The sequence below is a fragment of the Halichoerus grypus genome, chromosome X (genome assembly GCF_964656455.1).
Source record: "Halichoerus grypus chromosome X, mHalGry1.hap1.1, whole genome shotgun sequence".
Taxonomy (NCBI): domain Eukaryota; kingdom Metazoa; phylum Chordata; class Mammalia; order Carnivora; family Phocidae; genus Halichoerus; species Halichoerus grypus.
The window spans coordinates 682,857-701,913 of NC_135727.1; the positions used below are offsets into that span (position 1 = coordinate 682,857).

At 38.9% G+C, this 19,057-nt stretch overlaps 1 protein-coding gene across 1 annotated transcript in view; it reads right to left on the reverse strand.

The window, feature by feature from the left end:
- Nucleotides 1-3,903: 3,903 nt before the first annotated feature.
- The window catches only part of BRCC3 (BRCA1/BRCA2-containing complex subunit 3), a 52,385-nt gene continuing 37,231 nt past the window's right edge, over nt 3,904-19,057 (reverse strand). Inside the window, exons 9-12 of the mRNA XM_078065034.1 lie at nt 12,251-12,382; nt 11,718-11,761; nt 6,641-6,809; nt 3,904-5,466 (exon numbers count right to left, since the gene is read on the reverse strand). Coding sequence (XP_077921160.1) covers nt 6,658-6,809; nt 11,718-11,761; nt 12,251-12,382 — 328 coding nt within the window. The 3' untranslated portion in view covers nt 3,904-5,466; nt 6,641-6,657. The remainder of the gene's footprint in view (nt 5,467-6,640; nt 6,810-11,717; nt 11,762-12,250; nt 12,383-19,057) is intronic.

The window sequence follows — 19,057 nt, forward strand, 5'->3', positions numbered from 1 at the left end:
TTGTACAAGGGCCCTTAGGCTTGAACTGTTCCACATTCTGTTGCAAGTGAAGTCAGTTCCTCTGGGAAGAGATTAGGAGTATCTGTTTTCTGGGCTGCTTCTCCGCCTAGGCAAAATCTCAGAGCCACCACTCTGGAGCTGAAGATGGGGACAATGGCAAGCTTCTCTCTGTATGACACCCCTGCTCTAGGAGTTACATTGTCAGTTTGGTTGGGCGGGGGGCATTGCAGCAGCCTGAGATTCCTTTCAGTTTGCCTCTCCAGGCATGGAACCACCACCTCTTGAGCTAGGCGATCAGGTACCCAGTACTCTCAGTGCACCATGCCCAAATTAGAGCCTCCATCCAATGAGTGGGGGCTGGATGGGAGAAGGGAGCCCCCACCTCTCAACTGCACTTACCTGCACTTACTAAGTCTCAGCAACAGGTAGTGGGGAGCAGGATGAGGAACACTGAAGTCCTGCTCCTCCTGGGAAGAAAGCCCTCCAACTGGGAGTTGGGGGGAAGGGAACCCTGTTTTCTTGGCTGCACCAGTCTGAAGTGGAGTCTCCTCCTCGTTGAGCTGGGAGAGGGGAAGGAGGTAGCAGATCTCAGTTCAAAAAGTAGAGATTCTTACCAAATTTTTGTAGATTTTCTAGAATAGACATTTGACTTGGTGTTTGCCCTCAGGACCACTTCCAGAGACTTCAAGTTTTTAAAAATAATTTTCACCAGTTTCACTGGGGAGTCTGCAGACCTCCTCACATTGTGGTGCTGGAAGTTAATGGACCTTTCTTCTCTTAAAGCAGCTGAAATTAGGGTAAAGGACGGAGGGATTTGGGAGAGGCTGCAAAGCTGCTCATATCAATAAGCACTGCTTTGAATTTGCTTTTGGTTTTTTTTTTTTTTTAAGATTTTATTTATTTATGTGACAGAGAGAGACACAGCGCGAGAGGGAACACAAGCAGGGGGAGTGGGAGAGGGAGAAGAAGGCTTCCCTGATGAGCAGGGAGCCCGATGCGGGGCTCGATCCCAGGACCCCGGGATCATGACCTGAGCCGAAGGCAGACGCTCAACCGACTGAGCCACCCAGGCACCCCTTCCTTTTGGTTTTAAGTGGCCTCTTGCCAGCTATAACAAATGAACTTTTAATGACAGCTAAGGCACCAATCAGGTGGCTTATTTCAGTCCTACTTTCTGCTGCTTTACTTCCAAGTGTCTATCTTCTAACCTAGACCATGCAATCCCTGAACGTGTAGGACAGTGGGAGCTGTGCTACCAGATCCTGGGGAGTCTATCTTATCCCTTAACCTGGCCCCATTTGTATTTTAAAAGGGCATTTTAAGTTTACCAGCCTCATGTTGGCCACCAAATTTGTAAGGCACAAGACCAAGACTGACAGATTTGGTGAGTTAAGCCACCCAAGCCCTTTTTAGATTCAGATAGTTTATTACTTACATCATCTGCAGAAGGAAGAGAAATCAAAGGTACCAGCTCCTTGTGGTCCTTGTCCCACACACCAAAATGGATGAAACCAAAATGAAAGGGGCTGGAAGACTGCAGAGTGAATTGTGAAACACCCCATTGCCGTGCTGCAGCCAAGCATTTCTACTGAGGGGGTGAGGCAGTGAGTGATCGTCATACCTCATCAGAACCAAGGAGGCAATGAGGAACTGCTTCAAAACAGCCTCCCAGGGGAGCTAGGGAGATGGGTGGCAGATGGCCTCAGACAAGTTCTTTACAGGCCTCCATCCTCTCATGTAACAGGAGGATCTCAATCTGTTTTGCAAAGACCCAGATTAGCGGTAGTTCAAGCCTATGTGGCATATGTGGAGACCACACAGGTACCAAGGCACCATGGCAGAGCTGTCACCCTATACACATACCCCCCCCAAATCAGGGAATACAACACTACAATCCAATCCAAAGACCCCATTGAAATATTGCAACTGTCCCAACAATTTCTTTTTCCTTTCTGGTCCAGAATCCAATATAGGAACACACATTTTACTTAGTTCTCATGTCTTAAACGTCTTTTTGTCCAGGGAAACTCCTTGGCCTTAACCTATTTTTCATGTCCTTGATAGTTAAACCACCCATCAACCTGTCTTAGCATCCACTGATGACCCTCACCTGAATCAACCACTACTATGATGATTACCCAAGGGTAATTTTCTAATTTCATCATTCCTTCTACATTTATTAGTTGACCCACCTATTCATTTTTATCAGTGTGGACTCACATTATTATATTATTCAAAGTATTATAATCCTTCACTCTATTTTGATGCACAAATTGTCCCAGATTTGGCCAATGGGAGCCCCTTCAGGCTGGACCAATTTGCTTAGTTAAATGGTTCAAAAAGATGGTCTGGGCATATATCATACTTTCTCTGCTCTAGCCCTGGAATGAGCCATTTCTTTCAGGGGTCGCTGTTTACCTTTAGTGAAGGACAGTATTTGAGAACCAAAATCTAGGTGATAGATGTGTTCATAGCTACTTCTAATCTCTGTTAGTGGACAGAGTGAAGAAATGTATATATATATATATATATATATATATATATATATATATATATGTATACATATACATCACTATCTGTGCATATATATTTTTTTTTCCTTTGAAAAAACTCCATATAAATACTTCTAATTTCAATCCAATCTCTTGAGGTTCATTTTACCCTTCCCTCTTTTCATGTTTGTTAAGTTATTTTTCTGACACTGAGAAACCTAGCTCCCACTATCCTCAGTATTTGCACAATCAAGTTACTTATTTGTTTAATGGACTGATGGTTTGCTACCTCCTCACCCTGAGGGTACCAGCACACCACAGATTCACTAGATTTTCCCCCACCAATACTTCTGTGCAGTAATTCCAGCCCTGCTTCCTCAGCCGCCAGGCACTTTGACACCTCCATGTAACCACCTTTTCCCCCCAACTGCCTGTTTTATAGATTACGACTCAGATTATCAGGTTAGAAAAATAATTTCAAACTGCCATAACTCTACCAGTGTAAATAGTTCAGAAGGTGATGGAGAGAGATGTTAAGGATGTCTATTCGATTTCTGATTTGTGCAAATGGTTGCTCAATTCACTGAGGTAAGAAATATTCCCTAATATGGTTTAGATTGAAAACCACGAGTTCAGATTTATAAGTATTAAGAGAGCCAGTGGAAATGTGTAGAAGGCAGGTGGCAATGTAGATCTAGAGTTCACATAGAGGTCTGAATGGAGACACAGACTTGTCTGTCAACTCCATATAGGTAAGCAGCAATAGAGAAGCCTATGAATGAATTTGAGAAGGAACAGCTAGAGAACAGAAAAACCGGAAAACAGCAGAAGCCAAGAGAGGCAGATTTTAAAGACTTTTTTAAAGACAGAGAGGTTCATTACGGGCACGAAAAGCATCTATTGACATTCACTGTGTCCTGAAGGTCACTGGTGACATTGGCAGGAGTGGTATGAATGGAGTGATATGGACAGAGGTCAGAATGCAATGACTTGAATGAACAGGAAATGACAAAATGGAGAGAGAAGGCAAGTGTATATATATATTGTTCCCGTCAGAGTCTTGGCTGTGATTGAAAATAGAGAATCTACTGACCAGAAGGGGTGCAGGGTTGCATAGGGAGTGCAATATTTTGTGTAAAGTAAGCCCGATTGGTGCAGGTGGGAAATTAACGATACATCTTCTTTATATCACTGTTCCTTGTGATGCTGAACACTTTTAAAGACTGAACACTGAGCTAAAAGGAACCTCGGTGGTGATCCACTCTAACCTTATAAATGAAAAAAATGAAGCCCAGAAAAGGAAAGGGACATGTGCTCAACATTGGCCCGTAAAAACATTCAAATCATTTTATTCCCCTTGGGTTTTCTTTTCATCACTCTTATTTCATAAATTAAGTACCATTCCTCCTAGTTCCTTATTTAATACGTCTAACTTTTTATTTTGTAATAATTATAGATTTACAGGAAGTTGCAAAAATAGTACAGTGAGTCCCATGTACCCTTTACCCAGTTTCCCCCCAGTGGCAAGATCTTATGTTACTATAGTACAACTTCAAAACTGACATATTGACAATAGCACAATACTGCTAACTCGACTACAGACCTTATTCAGTTTCACTAGATTTCACATGCGTTCATTTGTGGGTGTGTGTAGGTCTATGTAGTTTTAGCACAGATAATGTAATCAACACCATAATCAAGATACAGAACTGTTCCATCAGCACAAATGAACATCCTGTGTTATCCCTTTATAGTCACACATATCCCATACCCCCTCCAGTCCCTATCCCTGGCAATCATTAATCTATTCTTCATTTCTAGAATTTTGTCATTTCAAGAATGCAATCATATAGTATGTGACCTTTTGAGACTGGCCTTTTCATTCATCATAATACCCTTGAGGTCTACCCAAGTTGTGTATATCAATAGTCATCTGTTTCTCTTCATTGCAGAGTAGTATTCCATGGTACGGATGTTTGGTTTAATCACTCACTCAATTGCAGAACATCTGGGTTATTTCCAGTTTTTAGCTCTTACAAATAAGCTGCTAAGAACATCTGTGTACAAATTTTTGTGCCATCATAGCTTCTCATTTCTCCGGGATAAAAATCCAGGAGTGCAACTGCTGGGTTGTCTGATACATGGATGTTTAACTTTATTAGAAATTCCCAAACTCTTTTCTAGAGTAGCTGTACCATTTAACATTCCTATAAGTAATGTATGAGAGATCCAGTTTGTATGCTCAACAGCATCTGGTATTTTCATTATTTTTTCTTTAGCCATTCTGATAAGTATGTAATCATAATTCAGTGTGGTTTTAATTTGCATTCCCTGATGACTACCGAAGTTCAACATCTTTTCATGTGCCATCCATATATCCTCTTTAGTGAAATGTCTATTCATGTCTTTTGCTCATTTGCAATTGGATGGTTTTTTTATTGTTGACTTTATCTAGTCTAGATTGATCAGACATACGGTTTGCAAATAATTTCTCTCAATGATTTCCTCCTCTTAAATTTTTTACAGAGCAAAAGTTTTTCATTTTGATGAAGTCCAGTATATTGTTTTCCTCTTAGGACTGTGCTTTTGTAGTGAAGGCCAAGAGCTTGTTGCCTAGCCCAAGGTCCTGATGATTTTTCTATGATTTTTTTCCTAAAAGTTTTATAGTTTTACATCTTACATCTAAGTTCATGATATATTTTGAGTTAATTTCTGTCTAAGGTGTGCAGTTTAGTTCAAAGTTCATTTTTTTGCCTATGGGTATCAATTGCTCCAGCATAATTTGTTGAAAAGACTGTCTATCCTACTCCACTGAAATGCTTTTACCCTTTGTCAAAATCAGTTGGGCATAAACCACACTGTCTTGATTACTGTAGCTTTAGAGCAAGTCTTGAAGTCAGGTAATGTGAGTCCTCCAACTTCTTCAAAATTGATTTAGCTTAATTAATTTTATACCTGGATATTTTCATTTTTCCTATAGGGAAAGAAAAGAATAGAGAAGAACTGTGGCTGTGGGAAATTAAGGAAAATACAGCATTTACACTCCATATGCCCTACGGTAGTGGTTTTTAAACTATAGTATGCCTTAGAATCAGCTGGGGGTTCATGAAGATTTCTCGGTTCCACCCCCAGAGATAAAGTTTGACCTCCAAGTGATTCTCATGCAGGTGGACTACAGGTGCATTTCACATTGAAATATGAAAAACAATAATCTAGGGAGAAACAAGAAGAAAAAACAAACACAAAACCCAACCCTTTGTCACTATTGTTGGGATTGTTTTCTTTCTTCCCACCTCCTCCAATGCCCACTTTAATTTCCAGTATGCAATAGGCTTGACTCTTTTCTAAAGACGCACTTACCTTTTGTGGTTATACACGGAAAGAGTAATGCAACAGAACTTGTTAAAACATGATTTTTGTTACATCCTAGGTCCTTAATGTTTCTGGAAAAACATATTTATATTATAATGGAAGTTCCGAGGTAAATAGGATCTGCTCAATAGGAATTTGCTTCAGAGTCAAATATGCTAGAACTCATCTATATGGTTAGAAAGGGCACCCACACAGATTCAACCTTTGATAGGTATCTTAGAATACCTAATATTTTAGAGATCAAGAAGGAAGACGTAAGACATATGCCTCTCAATGAGGGCTAAGAGTAGAGGCGGGGTGCTAATAAGTCACCTTCACTTCCTTCCACTAACTCTAGTATACTCGTGTACCTGTCCAACATAAACCTCGTAACTATAAAATTGAAACATGAAATACTCTTCTTCCTTTAGCTTACTCTAGGGAGTGTCTAAAATTGAAAATAAGGACTTCAAAGTTAAACAAGGGAGAAGTAAGTATTTAAAATATGTTCCTAGGACATTTTATTACAAGATGTCCTTGCCAATGGACCTCCCATAGCCTTTAAAAAAACTTTGTCTACTTAAAGCATCTTCATATGTACTTTGTAGGCCAGTTACAGGTAAGAGTGTTCACTGATTCCTAATGAAACTTTCAGGAAGACATCTTGTGTTTATTGCATTATTAAAACTCATCCACTGGGAGATAAAGAGAGCTGCTCCACTGTCTGACTACACACGAGGTGGGTGAATTTTCAGACCATGCTTAATATACAAATGGAAGAAAAAAAGTTTGTTTACCCCACTGTTCTCTGACTTTATTCTAGAGAAGAAAGTTCTTGCAGAAGCTCTTCCTTTTCTTGTTGCAGCTCCTGCAGATGCTGTTGGTTTTGCTCCAGTCTGTCCTCCAGCCACTGCAGGAGAGGCCCGCTGACTGCTGACATTTGACTGCACAGATTCTTGGTGAACACTTCAACAGGAAGAACACGGATGAGATAACCCTCCACCACCAACGGCTCCCCAGTTGTGAGCACAGAAAGAAGCAGTTGGAGCAGGAGGTAGGACTAGCAGATGATTTTGTATCGCTAGCCAGGAGAAAGACAGAAGAGCTGAGCAAAGAAGACACCTATTTTGAGGCCATTCTGAATATCCCTAGATCCATCAGCCAGAGGGAAGCCCGGCTATGCAGAGAGAAGAAAGATAACCAGATCTTTACTCCCTTACACAAAAGGGCTGAGAACTATAGGTTTCTTTCCCCAGCCCTTAGGCCTTTGCACGGTGTAAATGACAAATGACCATAAACCCTAGAGAGCTAGAACTCTGCTTTCTGCAACTTAGTTTTCCACAAGTCCACTAGGAAAATTGCTCAAATGTTTTGCATATTTAAGAAATAAATACATTAATTCAACTCACCTGAAAGCTACTCTTTCAAAATGAGGAAAAAACAGAGAGATGAAGAGCAAGGGAGTTACCATCTTTCATATTCAGCTTGATGGTGAGACAAAGATTCTATAGCACTCATTTCTTTTAAGATTTTATTTACTTATTTGACGGACAGAGAGAAAGCACAAGCAGGGGAAGCGGGAGAGGAAGAAGCAGGCTCCCTGTGGAGCAGGGAGCCTGATGCGGGGCTCGATCCCAGGACCCTGAGATCATGATCTGAGCCGAAGGCAGACGCTTAACCAACTGAGCCACCCAGGTGCCCTTATAGTACTCATTCTAAAACAAACTCTGCCTAATGGAAATACCTTTCTCTCCTTCATAATACATGACTTATTGAGGGACACCTGGGTGGCTGGGTGGCTCAGTCGGTTAAACATCTGCCTTTGGTTCAGGGCATGATTCTTGGGATTGAGCCCTGTGTCAGGCTCCCTGCTCAGCTGGGAGTCTGCTTCTCCCTCTCCCTCTGCCCCTCCACCCTGCTCGTGCTGTCTCTCTCTCAAATAAATAAAATCTTTAAAAAAATATATGACTTACTGAAAATGACCACTGTAATATCTTCCAAGATGTATGTATACGACATACCTGTGTACCTGTGTACATTTGTATGTATACTTTTGAATAAAAACTGTATGATTTTGGATGTTACTTTTTTACCACATAACAATGACATCTTTCTGTGTCAGGAAAGATCTGGCTTTCTTTCTTAAGGGCTGCACAATATTCATCAGAATGGATGTACCAATTTAAAGATGTATTTATTTATGTTAGAGAGAGAGAGAGAAAGAGCACGAGCAGGGCAGGGGCAGATGGGGAGGGAGAAGGAGAGAGAGCCTCAAGCAGACTCCACACTGAGCATGGAGCCCGATAAGGGGCTCCATCTCACAACCCTGAGATCGTGACCTGAACTGAAACCAAGAGTTTCAACTGCACCACTCAGGCGCCCCATTGATGTACCAATTTAATGAGTCTTCTACTGACGGACACTTCAGTGGCATCCATTTTTTTGCTATTACAAAGACTGTGGTTAATATCCCTTTAAATTTATTTTTGCATACTTGTCCTACAAATTTTTGAAGGATACATTTCTAGAGGTGGAACTGTTAGATTCAAATACATATTTATTTTAAAACTGATTAGCCAGAGGCGCCTGGGTGGCTCAGTCATTAAGCGTCTGCCTTTGGCTCAGGTCATGATCCCAGGGTCCTGGGATCGAGCCCCGCATCGGACTCCCTGCTCTGCAGGAAGCCTGCTTCTCCCTCTCCCACTCCCCCTGCTTGTGTTCCCTCTCTAGCTGTCTCTCTCTCTCTCTGTCAAATAAATAAAATAAAATCTTTAAAAATAAATAAATAAAACTGATTAGCCAGTATTTTCCAGATTGCACCAAATTATACCTCCAGGAACAGTATATGGGAGCGTTCACTTCCTCCACATCTTCACCTAAATACCTCTCAATTTAATCTTTGCCAAAAGAAAAGGTGAAAAACTGCCATCTTAATCCATACTTCTTCTAAAGATATTTATGAACAATTTGATTTTTCTATAAAAGTCTTTCATTCTTTTTTTTTTTAAAGATTTTATTTGAGAGAGAGAGAGAGAGCATGCATGAGCAGGGGGAGGGGCAGAGGGAGAGGGAGAAGCAGACTCCCCGCTGAGCAGGGAGCCCAATGCAGGGCTCGATCCCAGGACCCTGGGATCATGACCTGAGCCGAAGGCAGACGCTTAACGACTGAGCCACCCAGGCATCCCAAGTCTTTCATTCTTTCTTAGTCAGCTTAATTAGGCCAAGTCTTTCCAGAGTTTGAAAAATATCCTCTTTATTTTCCTCCTGTATTTTTTTAACTTTTAAAATGAGCTAGAAAGGGGGGGGGGCGCCTGGGTGGTTCAGTCAGTTAGGTGTCTGTTTTCAGCTGAGGTCATAATCCCAGGGTCCTAGGATCAAGTCCTGCATCGGGATCCCTGCTCGGTGGGGAGCCTGCTTCTCCCTCTCCCTCTGCCCCTCCACCCTGTTCATGCTCTCTCTCTCTCTCTCAAATAAATAAAATCTTAAAAAATAAAATAAAATGAGCTATAAAGGGCATAATTTGTAGACAATAAAATGACCCCATTTAAAGTGTACAGTTCACTGAGTTTTGACAAACGTGTACCTGTGGTAACGATCTCTAGTGAAGAAACAGATCCTTTCCATCAGCCCAGAGGCCCCTCTGCAGTTCCCTTTGCCCTTTGGCCCCAGCAGCTGCTGATCTACTTGCTGGCACCACAGATGACTTTTGCCTATTCTTGAATTTCATATAAATGGAACAATAAAGTATGTAGCATTTTGTGTAATCCTGCTTTCACTTGGCATAATGCTCTTGAGATTCATCCAGGTGGTTCATGTATCAGTAGTCCTTTTTGTTGTTGAACAGTACTCCATTGTATGGATGGATCACACTTTGTCCATTCACCCACTGACAGACACTGGGTTGTTTCCACCTTTTGGCTATTGTGAATAATGCTGCTATGAATATTCCTATGCAAGTTTTCATTTGAACACCTGTTTTCAGCTCTTTGGGGTATACGTACAACTGGTGGAACATTTGGTAACTGTAATTGCTAACTCTTTCCCAAAGTGGCTATCCCACATTTAATAGTCAAAGTTCAAATATAGAGGCGCTTGGCTGGCTCAGTCAGAAGAGCCTGCAACTCTTGATCTCAGGGTCATGAGTTTGAGCCCCACATTGGGTGTAGAGATTACATAAACAAACAAACAAACTTAAACATTTTTTAAAAAGCTTAACTACATCTGGAATTTATTTTTTGTGTATGATGTTAGTTAGGAATCTATTTTCCCCCAAATGGAAATAGAAGAACAGAAGTCCATGAAAGTTAAGAATGTCTCTTTTGTTCAGCACTGAACCCCAGTGCCTGGAATAGTGCCGAGCTGAGAGCTGGCACACAGATACTTCCTGAATGAAGAAACTATCAAACAAAGGAACTGTCCCAACACTGGTATATAATCCATCCTTTTTTATTGATTTGAAGTAATATCTTTCTTAAATATAAATTCTTATACACACATTGGGCCCATTTGTGGGCTCTATTCAGTTCTACTGATTTATTTGTTCATTTTTTAGTTATTACCATACTATTTAAATTACTGTGGGGGCACCTGGGTGGCTCAGTCATTAGGCATCTGCCTTCGGCTCAGGTCATGGTCCTGGGGTCCTAGGATCGAGCCCCGCGTCAGGCTCCTTGCTTGGCGGGAAGCCTGCTTCTCCCTCTCCACTCCCCCCTGCTTGTGTTCCCTCTCTCGCTGTAAATAAATAGAATCTTTAAAATAAAATAAAATAAATTACTGTGGCTTTAGAATATGGCTACATGTCATATACTACCAACTTTTAATTCTTCGCCGTATTTTACCTCCAGACAGAAATGATGGGAGAGATATACCAAGCTATCTCTTCTTTTCCTCTCAAAGTAATGGCCTATAACTTGAAAGCCTCCCTTTCTTCCTCACTGGTGACTCTGCCAGTCACTGGGAAAGACTACACAAAGTGGTCTGGGAATCAGGGTTATTCAAAGAGAAGGTATGGTAGGGTAGGTGTGTATGCTGGAGGAAAGTGATTCAGTATGTATATTGTATTGAGTCTTCTGCTCCTTGGCCTTGTATAGGAATTCCTTCTGTGTTTATTGACATGAAAAGATTTCTTCCTTCATACCTTCCCTTTTATCTGTCTGTCTATCCATCTCTTTCAACTCCCACCATACTAGGCTGGTAGTGCTGTGCTGGAACCAATTTAGATCAGCCCATGAAAGCCAACTACTGAAATTTCAGAAGTCTGTGAGCTGGTTGAGGCCACATTAGTTGTTTAAAATCAGCCATGGTAGGAGTATTACACCATGGAAACTGGCAAACACAAAAAATCAGGGCCCTTCCTCCTCCCTGAGAACTGGGTATTTAACATGTACCAGCATACCACCGAGAAAGTCGATCATAAAGTTCGTCCCAGTCTTTCCTCCAGCCTTACTCTAGGTAGCATATACAGTAAAGGGTCTGCAGGGTTCAAAAGAAAAGTTGGGAGCAGGATTAATGAATGGCAAAGCTCTTGGAAAAGGAAATTCAAGGAGAACTTGAACCTATTACTTCAAGCACATAAACTAAATTTGTTTCTGTCAGCTGAGTATTTCAGAGATCACTGCCTATATTTTATTTTTTAAAGTCTTTTTTTTTTAAAGATTTTATTTATTTATTCAAGAGAGAGAGTGAGAGAGCACAAGCAGGGGGAGCAGCAGAGGGAGAGGGAAAGGGAGAAGCAGGCCTCCCACCGAGCAGGGAGCCTGACGGGGGCTCGATCCCAGGACCCCGAGATCATGACCTGAGCCAAAGGCAGACGCTTTAATGACTGAGCCACCCAGGCACCCTCACTGCCTATATTCTAGAAAACAGCAATCTTACCTGAGCCATTATGGATCTTGGTTACTGAGTCCAGATGTGTAAGGCTAAAGGGATAAAACAGTTTAGGTTAGTAGCAAAGCAGCAGTGAAGGGAAAACAAAATGGTCATAGACTATGTAACAAAATGATAAACTGCACCAGACCTTTGCGAATTGGATTGATATGTATAATTTAAATTCCATCATAGTTAAATTTTTCATGATTTGGAGGATGTACTTTTATTCAGAACTTCAAGAGAATTCAAAGAGATAATTTGCAATTGCTGTCTGTCACTTCATATAGTACACATTTCGTGGGTAAGACCCAGTGCTTGGCAATAGGGCTGCTAAGATGCAGTTGTTTTCGGTTTTGTTTTTAACATCCAAAAAGTACCATTGCCCTTGAAGGAGCCAAAGTGCAGTAGGAGAGAAATGAATGTTAAATAGATTATTAACACATCTTCTCACAGAGAGGTGAAAGGAAAGGGGACTCAAGAAGAGGAGAAGCGGGCCCAGGCCCTGAGAGGTAGAGACAGGAGAGGAGCGAGGGCCCTACCTGTGGATCCTCCTGTATGCGTCCTGCTCCTCTTGGCACAGGATCTTGGGCAGCTCAACTGCTGATTCAAGGCACACCTTCCCAATGGTTACATGAGGTACAATATGGATGGGAATTTCAATCCTCTCATACCTGCAAGACAATCGATTCAGGTCCGTTTTATGTTTGTTTGTTTCTAGCTTTATTTTGGTATAATTGACGAAAAGGAATTATAGATATCTAAGGTGTACAAATCTTTGTTTTGATAATGATATTTTGAGTAAAATGATCACCACACTCAGGCCAATTAACATATCCATTACCTCACATAGTTACCATTCTTTGTGTGTCTGTAAGAATACTTGAGATCTACCTTCTTAGAAAATTTCAAGTTTATAATACAGTAAACGGTAGTCACCATGTTGTGCATTAGATCTCCAGAATTCATTCATCCTGAAACTTTGTACCCTTTGACCAACACTCCCTCATTTTCCCTTCCACCACTCCTGCCATGGCAACCACCATTCTACTCTCTGCTTCAATGAGTTTGACTATTTTTATTTATTTCAATTCATCCATTGACAGACCTTTAGGTTGTTTTTGTATCTTGACTATTGTGAATAATTCTGCAAAGAACACTGGACTACAGATATCATTTTGAGATCCGTATTTCATTTTCTTTGGATATATATCAAGAATGGGTTAGTTTTTAATGCCGAGTTGTCATAATCAGAAGTTTTCTATACCCTTAATAGAAATTTTGGGATACAGTATACTCAAAGATTAGACATTCCTGTCATTCATTTAGTAGCTCAACTTCAAAGTTGACTGAATTCAAACTGAGCTCATCTGGGGAGCAAATTAGAAGCCCATTTGCAGAGTCAATATTCCCCACTCTCCTAGAAAATGTGAGGCCACTTTCATAAACTTAACGGAGGCCTTGGGAGTTCAAGGTCCTTATGTTCACTCCCCCAGACAAGGGGAATAGCTAATTGATGCTGTTTTTGGTTGAGAAGTTGCCATTGGGGTTGAACACATTGATCACAAAGCCTGGGGAAGAGTAGCTGCAGATTTTTCAATGATTCCATCAGATTCATGATGTAGATGGGATTACTCATATAAATGCTCACTTCTTCTAACTCAGTGTTCACCAGTGGCCCTCAGTTCCCATTCTCTCCCCTGAAGGAAACTAGGTAAGAAATTCACAAATACTGGGGTGCCTGGGTGGCTCAGTCGGTTAAGTGTCTGACTCTTGGTTTTGGCTCAGGTCATAATCGAGCCCCACATCGGGCTCTGTGCCTTGCACAGAGTCTGCTTCAGATTCTTTGCCCTCTTCCTCTCCCTCTTGCTCTCTCTCTCTTTCTCTCTCTCTCTCTCAAATAAATAAATAAAATTTAAAAAAAAAAAAGATTCACTCTTGGGGTTGTACATTTTGTGGGTTTTCACAAATGTATAATAGCATGTATCCACCATTATAACATCATACAGGATAATTTCACTGCCCTAAAAAATCCTCTATGCTCCCTATTCAACCCTCTCTCCTCCCTAACCCCTAGCAACCACTTATCTTCTTATTGTATCCATAGTTTTTCCTTTCCTTGTATAGCACGTCTTATAGTTGGAATCGTGTAGTATATAGCCTTTTCAGATTGGCTCAGTGTATTTTTTAAACTACTCAGGTGATTCCAATGTTCAGCCAAGTTTGGGAATGACTGGTCTAACTCATTTTTCTTTCTCCACACCTTCCAGTCTATTCAATTCAAACGTTCCTTAATTTTTGGTGACAAAACGTTCCTTAGAGTTGCAGAAACCTATTAACTTTTCTTTAGAAAGAAAAAAATAAGATCAGATACATGAGTTTTCTTTCTAACAATAAAAGAAAGCTGATAAGCAAAGTGCTTTCTGGCTAGATATGAAACCTCAAAGGGTTATTTAGTAAAATTAACAGTATCTGGCATTCATATAAAATTACTAGGCATAGGAAGAAGCAGAAAAATGTGACCCATACATAAGAAAAAAATAAATCAACCAAAATAGAGCAAGAAATATCAAAGATGAAAGAATTAGAAGAAAAGCTTCTTGAAATAACCATTATCATTATAAATATTCTGTGTGTGTACAGGAAGCTAGAGGAAAGATTGAAAATGGATAGGATTAACAGGAAATTAAATATTACAGAAGGAAAGATTAGTGAACTTGAAGACATAGCAATAGAAACTATATAAATCACAGATAGAAAAAAAAAAAGACCAAAAAACAATGAACACAACATCAGTGAACTGTGAGACAACGTCAAGTGGCCAAATATGTGTATAATTGGAATATCCAAAGAAAACGAGAGAGTGGAACAGAAAAAAAAAAAAAAAAAACTTGTAGAAATAATAGCTGAGATTTTTGTAAATTTGATGAAAAATATAAATCCACATGTCTAAGCTCAATGAAACCCAAGTACAGAACACATGAAAACAATTACACCATGGCACACTATAATCAAATAGCTTAAAACTGTGAAAAAGAGAAAATCTTAAGAGAAGTCAGAAAAAAAGTCATATTAAGTAAACAGAAACAAAGGTAAAGATGATAGCCGGTTTCTCATTGGATGGTAGAGAAATATCTTTATAGTTCTGAAAGAAAAAATGGCCACCCTAGAGTTTTTTTACCTATTGAAAATATTTTTTAAAGATAGAATTGAAGACTTTTTTCAGACATACGAAAGTTGAAAGAATATTTCACCAGAAGACTTACACTACCAGAAACATTAAAAGACATTTAAGAAGAAAGAAAATGATAACAGATGGAAACAGAAATGAAGAGTACTGGAAATGGTAACCTACTGAATGGGAGAAGATATCTGCACTTGACCTTAGCCAAAAGGCCGAGAAGCGATGGGAGAAGATATCTGCAAATGACATATCTGATAAAAGGTTAGTATCCAAAATATAGAAAGACCTTATAAAACTCAACACCCAAAACATGAATCATCCAATTAAAAGATGGGCAGCCAATTAAAAAATGGGCAGAAGACATGAATAGACATTTTCCAAAGAAGACATCCAGATGGCCAACAGACACATGAAAAGATACTCAACATCACTGATCCTCAGGGAAATGCAAATCAAACCTACAATATCAGCTCACATCTGCCAGAACTGCTAAAATCAAAAATACAAGAAACAACAGGTGCTGGTGAGGATGTAGAGGAAAAGGAATCCTCTTATACTGTTGGTGGGAATGCAAACTGGTGCAGCCACTATGGAAATCAGTATGGAGGTTCCTCAAAAAGTTAAAAATAAAACTATCCTATAATCCCACAATTGCACTACTAAGTATTTACCTAAAGAATACAAACATACTAATTCAAAGGGAATCATGTACCCTGATGTTCATAGCAGCATTATCAACAACAGCCAAAGTATGGAAACAGCCCAAGTGTCCACTGACAGATGAATGGATGAAGAAGATGTGGTATGTATACACAATGGAATACTACTCGGCCATCAAAAAGAAAGAAATCCTGCCATTTGCAATGACATGAATGGATCTAGAGAGTATAATGCTAAGTGAAATAAGTCAGTCAGAGAAAGACAAATACCATGTGATTTCACTTGTGTGGAATTTAAGAAACAAAACAAATGAACAAAGGGGGAAAAAAGAGAGGAAGCAAACCAAGAAACAGACTCTTAACTATAGAGAATGTACTGATGGTCCCCTTAGGGGAGGTCGGTGGGGGAATGGGCGAAATAGGTGATGGAGATGAAGGAGTGCACTTGCAATGAGCACCGGGTGTTGTACGGAAGTGTTGAATCACTATACTGTATACAATCTAATACTACACTATATGTTAACTAACTGGAGTGAAAATAAAAACTTAAACTTAAAAAAAATAATAAAATATGGAAAAATTATCTCAGTGAAAATACACGCAAAAAAAAGAATAAAGAAAAAAGAAATAGTGAGCTTCCTTGCCTTTGATCCTGATCTTGCAACTCCTGCTTTCTTACTGTTCCCATGTTCCTGATATATTTTTGCCCATCCCTTTATTTTTAGCCTTTTTGAATCTTTGTGTTTTGTTTGACTCTCGCATAGAACATAGAGTTGGGTTTGTCTTTGCTATCTAATTTTAAAATAGTTTTCTTTAATAGGTAAATTCATCTAATTAAAACATAAATAAGTCCTGGGGATGTAATGTACAACATGATGACTATAGTTAACAATACTGTATTATATATTTGACAGTTACTAAGAGAATAAATCCTAAAAGATCTCATCATACACACACACACACACACACACACACACACACACACACACACACACACACAAAAGCAATTTGTAGGGGTGCCTGAGTGGCTCAGTCGTTAAGCATCTGCCTTCGGCTCAGGTCATGATCCCAGGGTCCTGGGATCGAGCCCCGCATCCGGCTCCCTGCTCCGCGGGAAGCCTGCTTCTCCCTCTCCCACTCCCCCTGCTTGTGTTCCTACTCTCTCTCTCTCTCTCTGTCAAATAAATAAAATCTTAAAAAAAAAAAAGCAATTTGTAACTATGCAAGATGATGGATGTTGACTAAACTTGTGCTAATTATTTTGCAATATATACATGTATCAAATCATTATGCTCTACACCTAAAACTTATACAATGTTTTATGTAATTATATCTCAATAAAACTGTATAATACATACATACATACATACATACATAACCTATGGATCAATGAGGAAGTCAAAAGGAAAATTACAAATTATTTTGAACTGAATAAAAATGAAAAACACAGCAAGATTTGTGAGATACAACTAAAGGAGTACTTGGAAATTTACATAAATTTCTATAAAAAAAGAAAATAGATCTCAAATGAATGAACTCAGCTTCCATACACCTTAAGACAAATAGAAGAAAAAAAATAGAAAAAGAACAAGTGAAGCTCAAAGTAAGCAAAGAGAAGGAAATATCATTTATCAGAGTTGACATAAATGGAACAGTACACAGATAAACAGAGAAAATCAATGAAACAAAAGTGATTTTTTGAGATATTCAATAAAATTGTTACATTTCTAGCCAGACTTACCAGAAAAGAGAAATAAATTACCAATATAGTAACAAGACAGATGACATTACAATGATTTTACAGATAATAAACAATAAAAGATATTATTCTAACAACTTTATGCCAATAAATTCAAATACTTAGATGAAATAAGTCCCTTGAAAGATATAAATTACCAAAGCTCACTCAAGAAGAAATATATAGCCTGAATAGCCTTATATCTATTAAATAAATCAAACTGGTAGTTGAAAAGCTTCCCACAATGAAGATTCCAGGCCCAGAAGGCTTGACTGGTGAATTCTACCGAATACTTAAGGAAGAAAGACTATCAATTCTACAAAAACTCTCCCGTTAAATTGAAAAGGAGGCAATACTGTCCAACTTGTTTTCTGAAGCCAGCATTTCTGATACCAAAGCTAGAGAAAGACTTTACAAGAAAAGAAAACTACATACTAATATCCCTCAAGTAGATAGGTGTAAAAATTCTGAACAAAATTTTAGCAAATCAAATCTAGCAGTACTTAAAATGGATAATTCCTCCTGACTGATGGGGTTTATTCCAGGAGTGAAAAGTTGGTTTAGCAATAAAAATTCAACCAATGTAATTCATCAATATTAACAGACTAAAAAAGAAAGCACTATAGGATCATCTCAGTAGATACAAATAAGCATTTGACAAAATGCAACATTTATTATTGATGAAAAAGAGAATGCTCAGAAAACTAGGGATGGAAGTAAATTTCCTCAAATCAATAAGGGGAAAAACCTTCAGGTAACATCATACTTTAATAGTAAAAGACTGAATAATTTCCCCCAAGATCAGGAAGAAAGGTACCATGACTGCCCTCAGCAGTTTATTGGGAGATTCCAATGAGTGCAGTAAGGTAAGAAAAATAAACAGAAGGCATCCAGATTGGAAAGAAAGAAGTAAAACTGCTTTTATTCACAGATGACAACCTATGTGGGTAATCCAATGGATTCTTCAAAAAAGGTACTAAAATTAACAAGTGAATTTAGAAAGGTAGGATGTAAATTCTATATACAAAAATCAATTGTATTTTTATACAGTAGCAATGAACAATAGGAAATTGAAATTAAAATGAAAGTATTTATAATAGGATAAAAAAATGAAATGTGGAGGGATAAATCTGACAAAAGATATGCAAGACTTGTATGTAGCAATGTACAAACCATTATTGAGAAAATTAAAGACCTAAATAAATGGAGAGATATAACACGTTCATAGATTGGAACGCTCAGTATTATTAAGATGTTAATTCTCCCCAAAATGATCCATATTCAATATAATCCCAATCAAAAATCTCAGCAGACTATTTTGGAAAACAGTCTGGAATTTCTTAAAAAGTTAAATATACATGTGCCATATAATTCAACCAGTCTGCTCCTAAGCATCTCCCCAAGGGGAGAGAGAGCACATATCCATGCAAAGACTTGTACACAGAGGTTCAAAGTAGTTTTATTTGTAATAAACCAAAACTGCAAGTAACTCAAATGTCTATCAACAGGCAAATGAATAAACAAACTGTGGTAATATTTATACAATTTAATACTTTTCTGTAATAAAAGGTGTAAACTATTGATACCTGCTATAACATACATGAATCTCAAAATAATTCTGGTGTATGAAATGAGACAGACAAAAAGTACAGAGTATATGATTCTATATATATGTATATTTTTTCCCTAAAAAAAATGCAGGCTACTCTATAGTGACTGTAGATCAGGGCTTCTGCGGTTGCAGGAGGGACAGGGAGTGGTAAGGGAG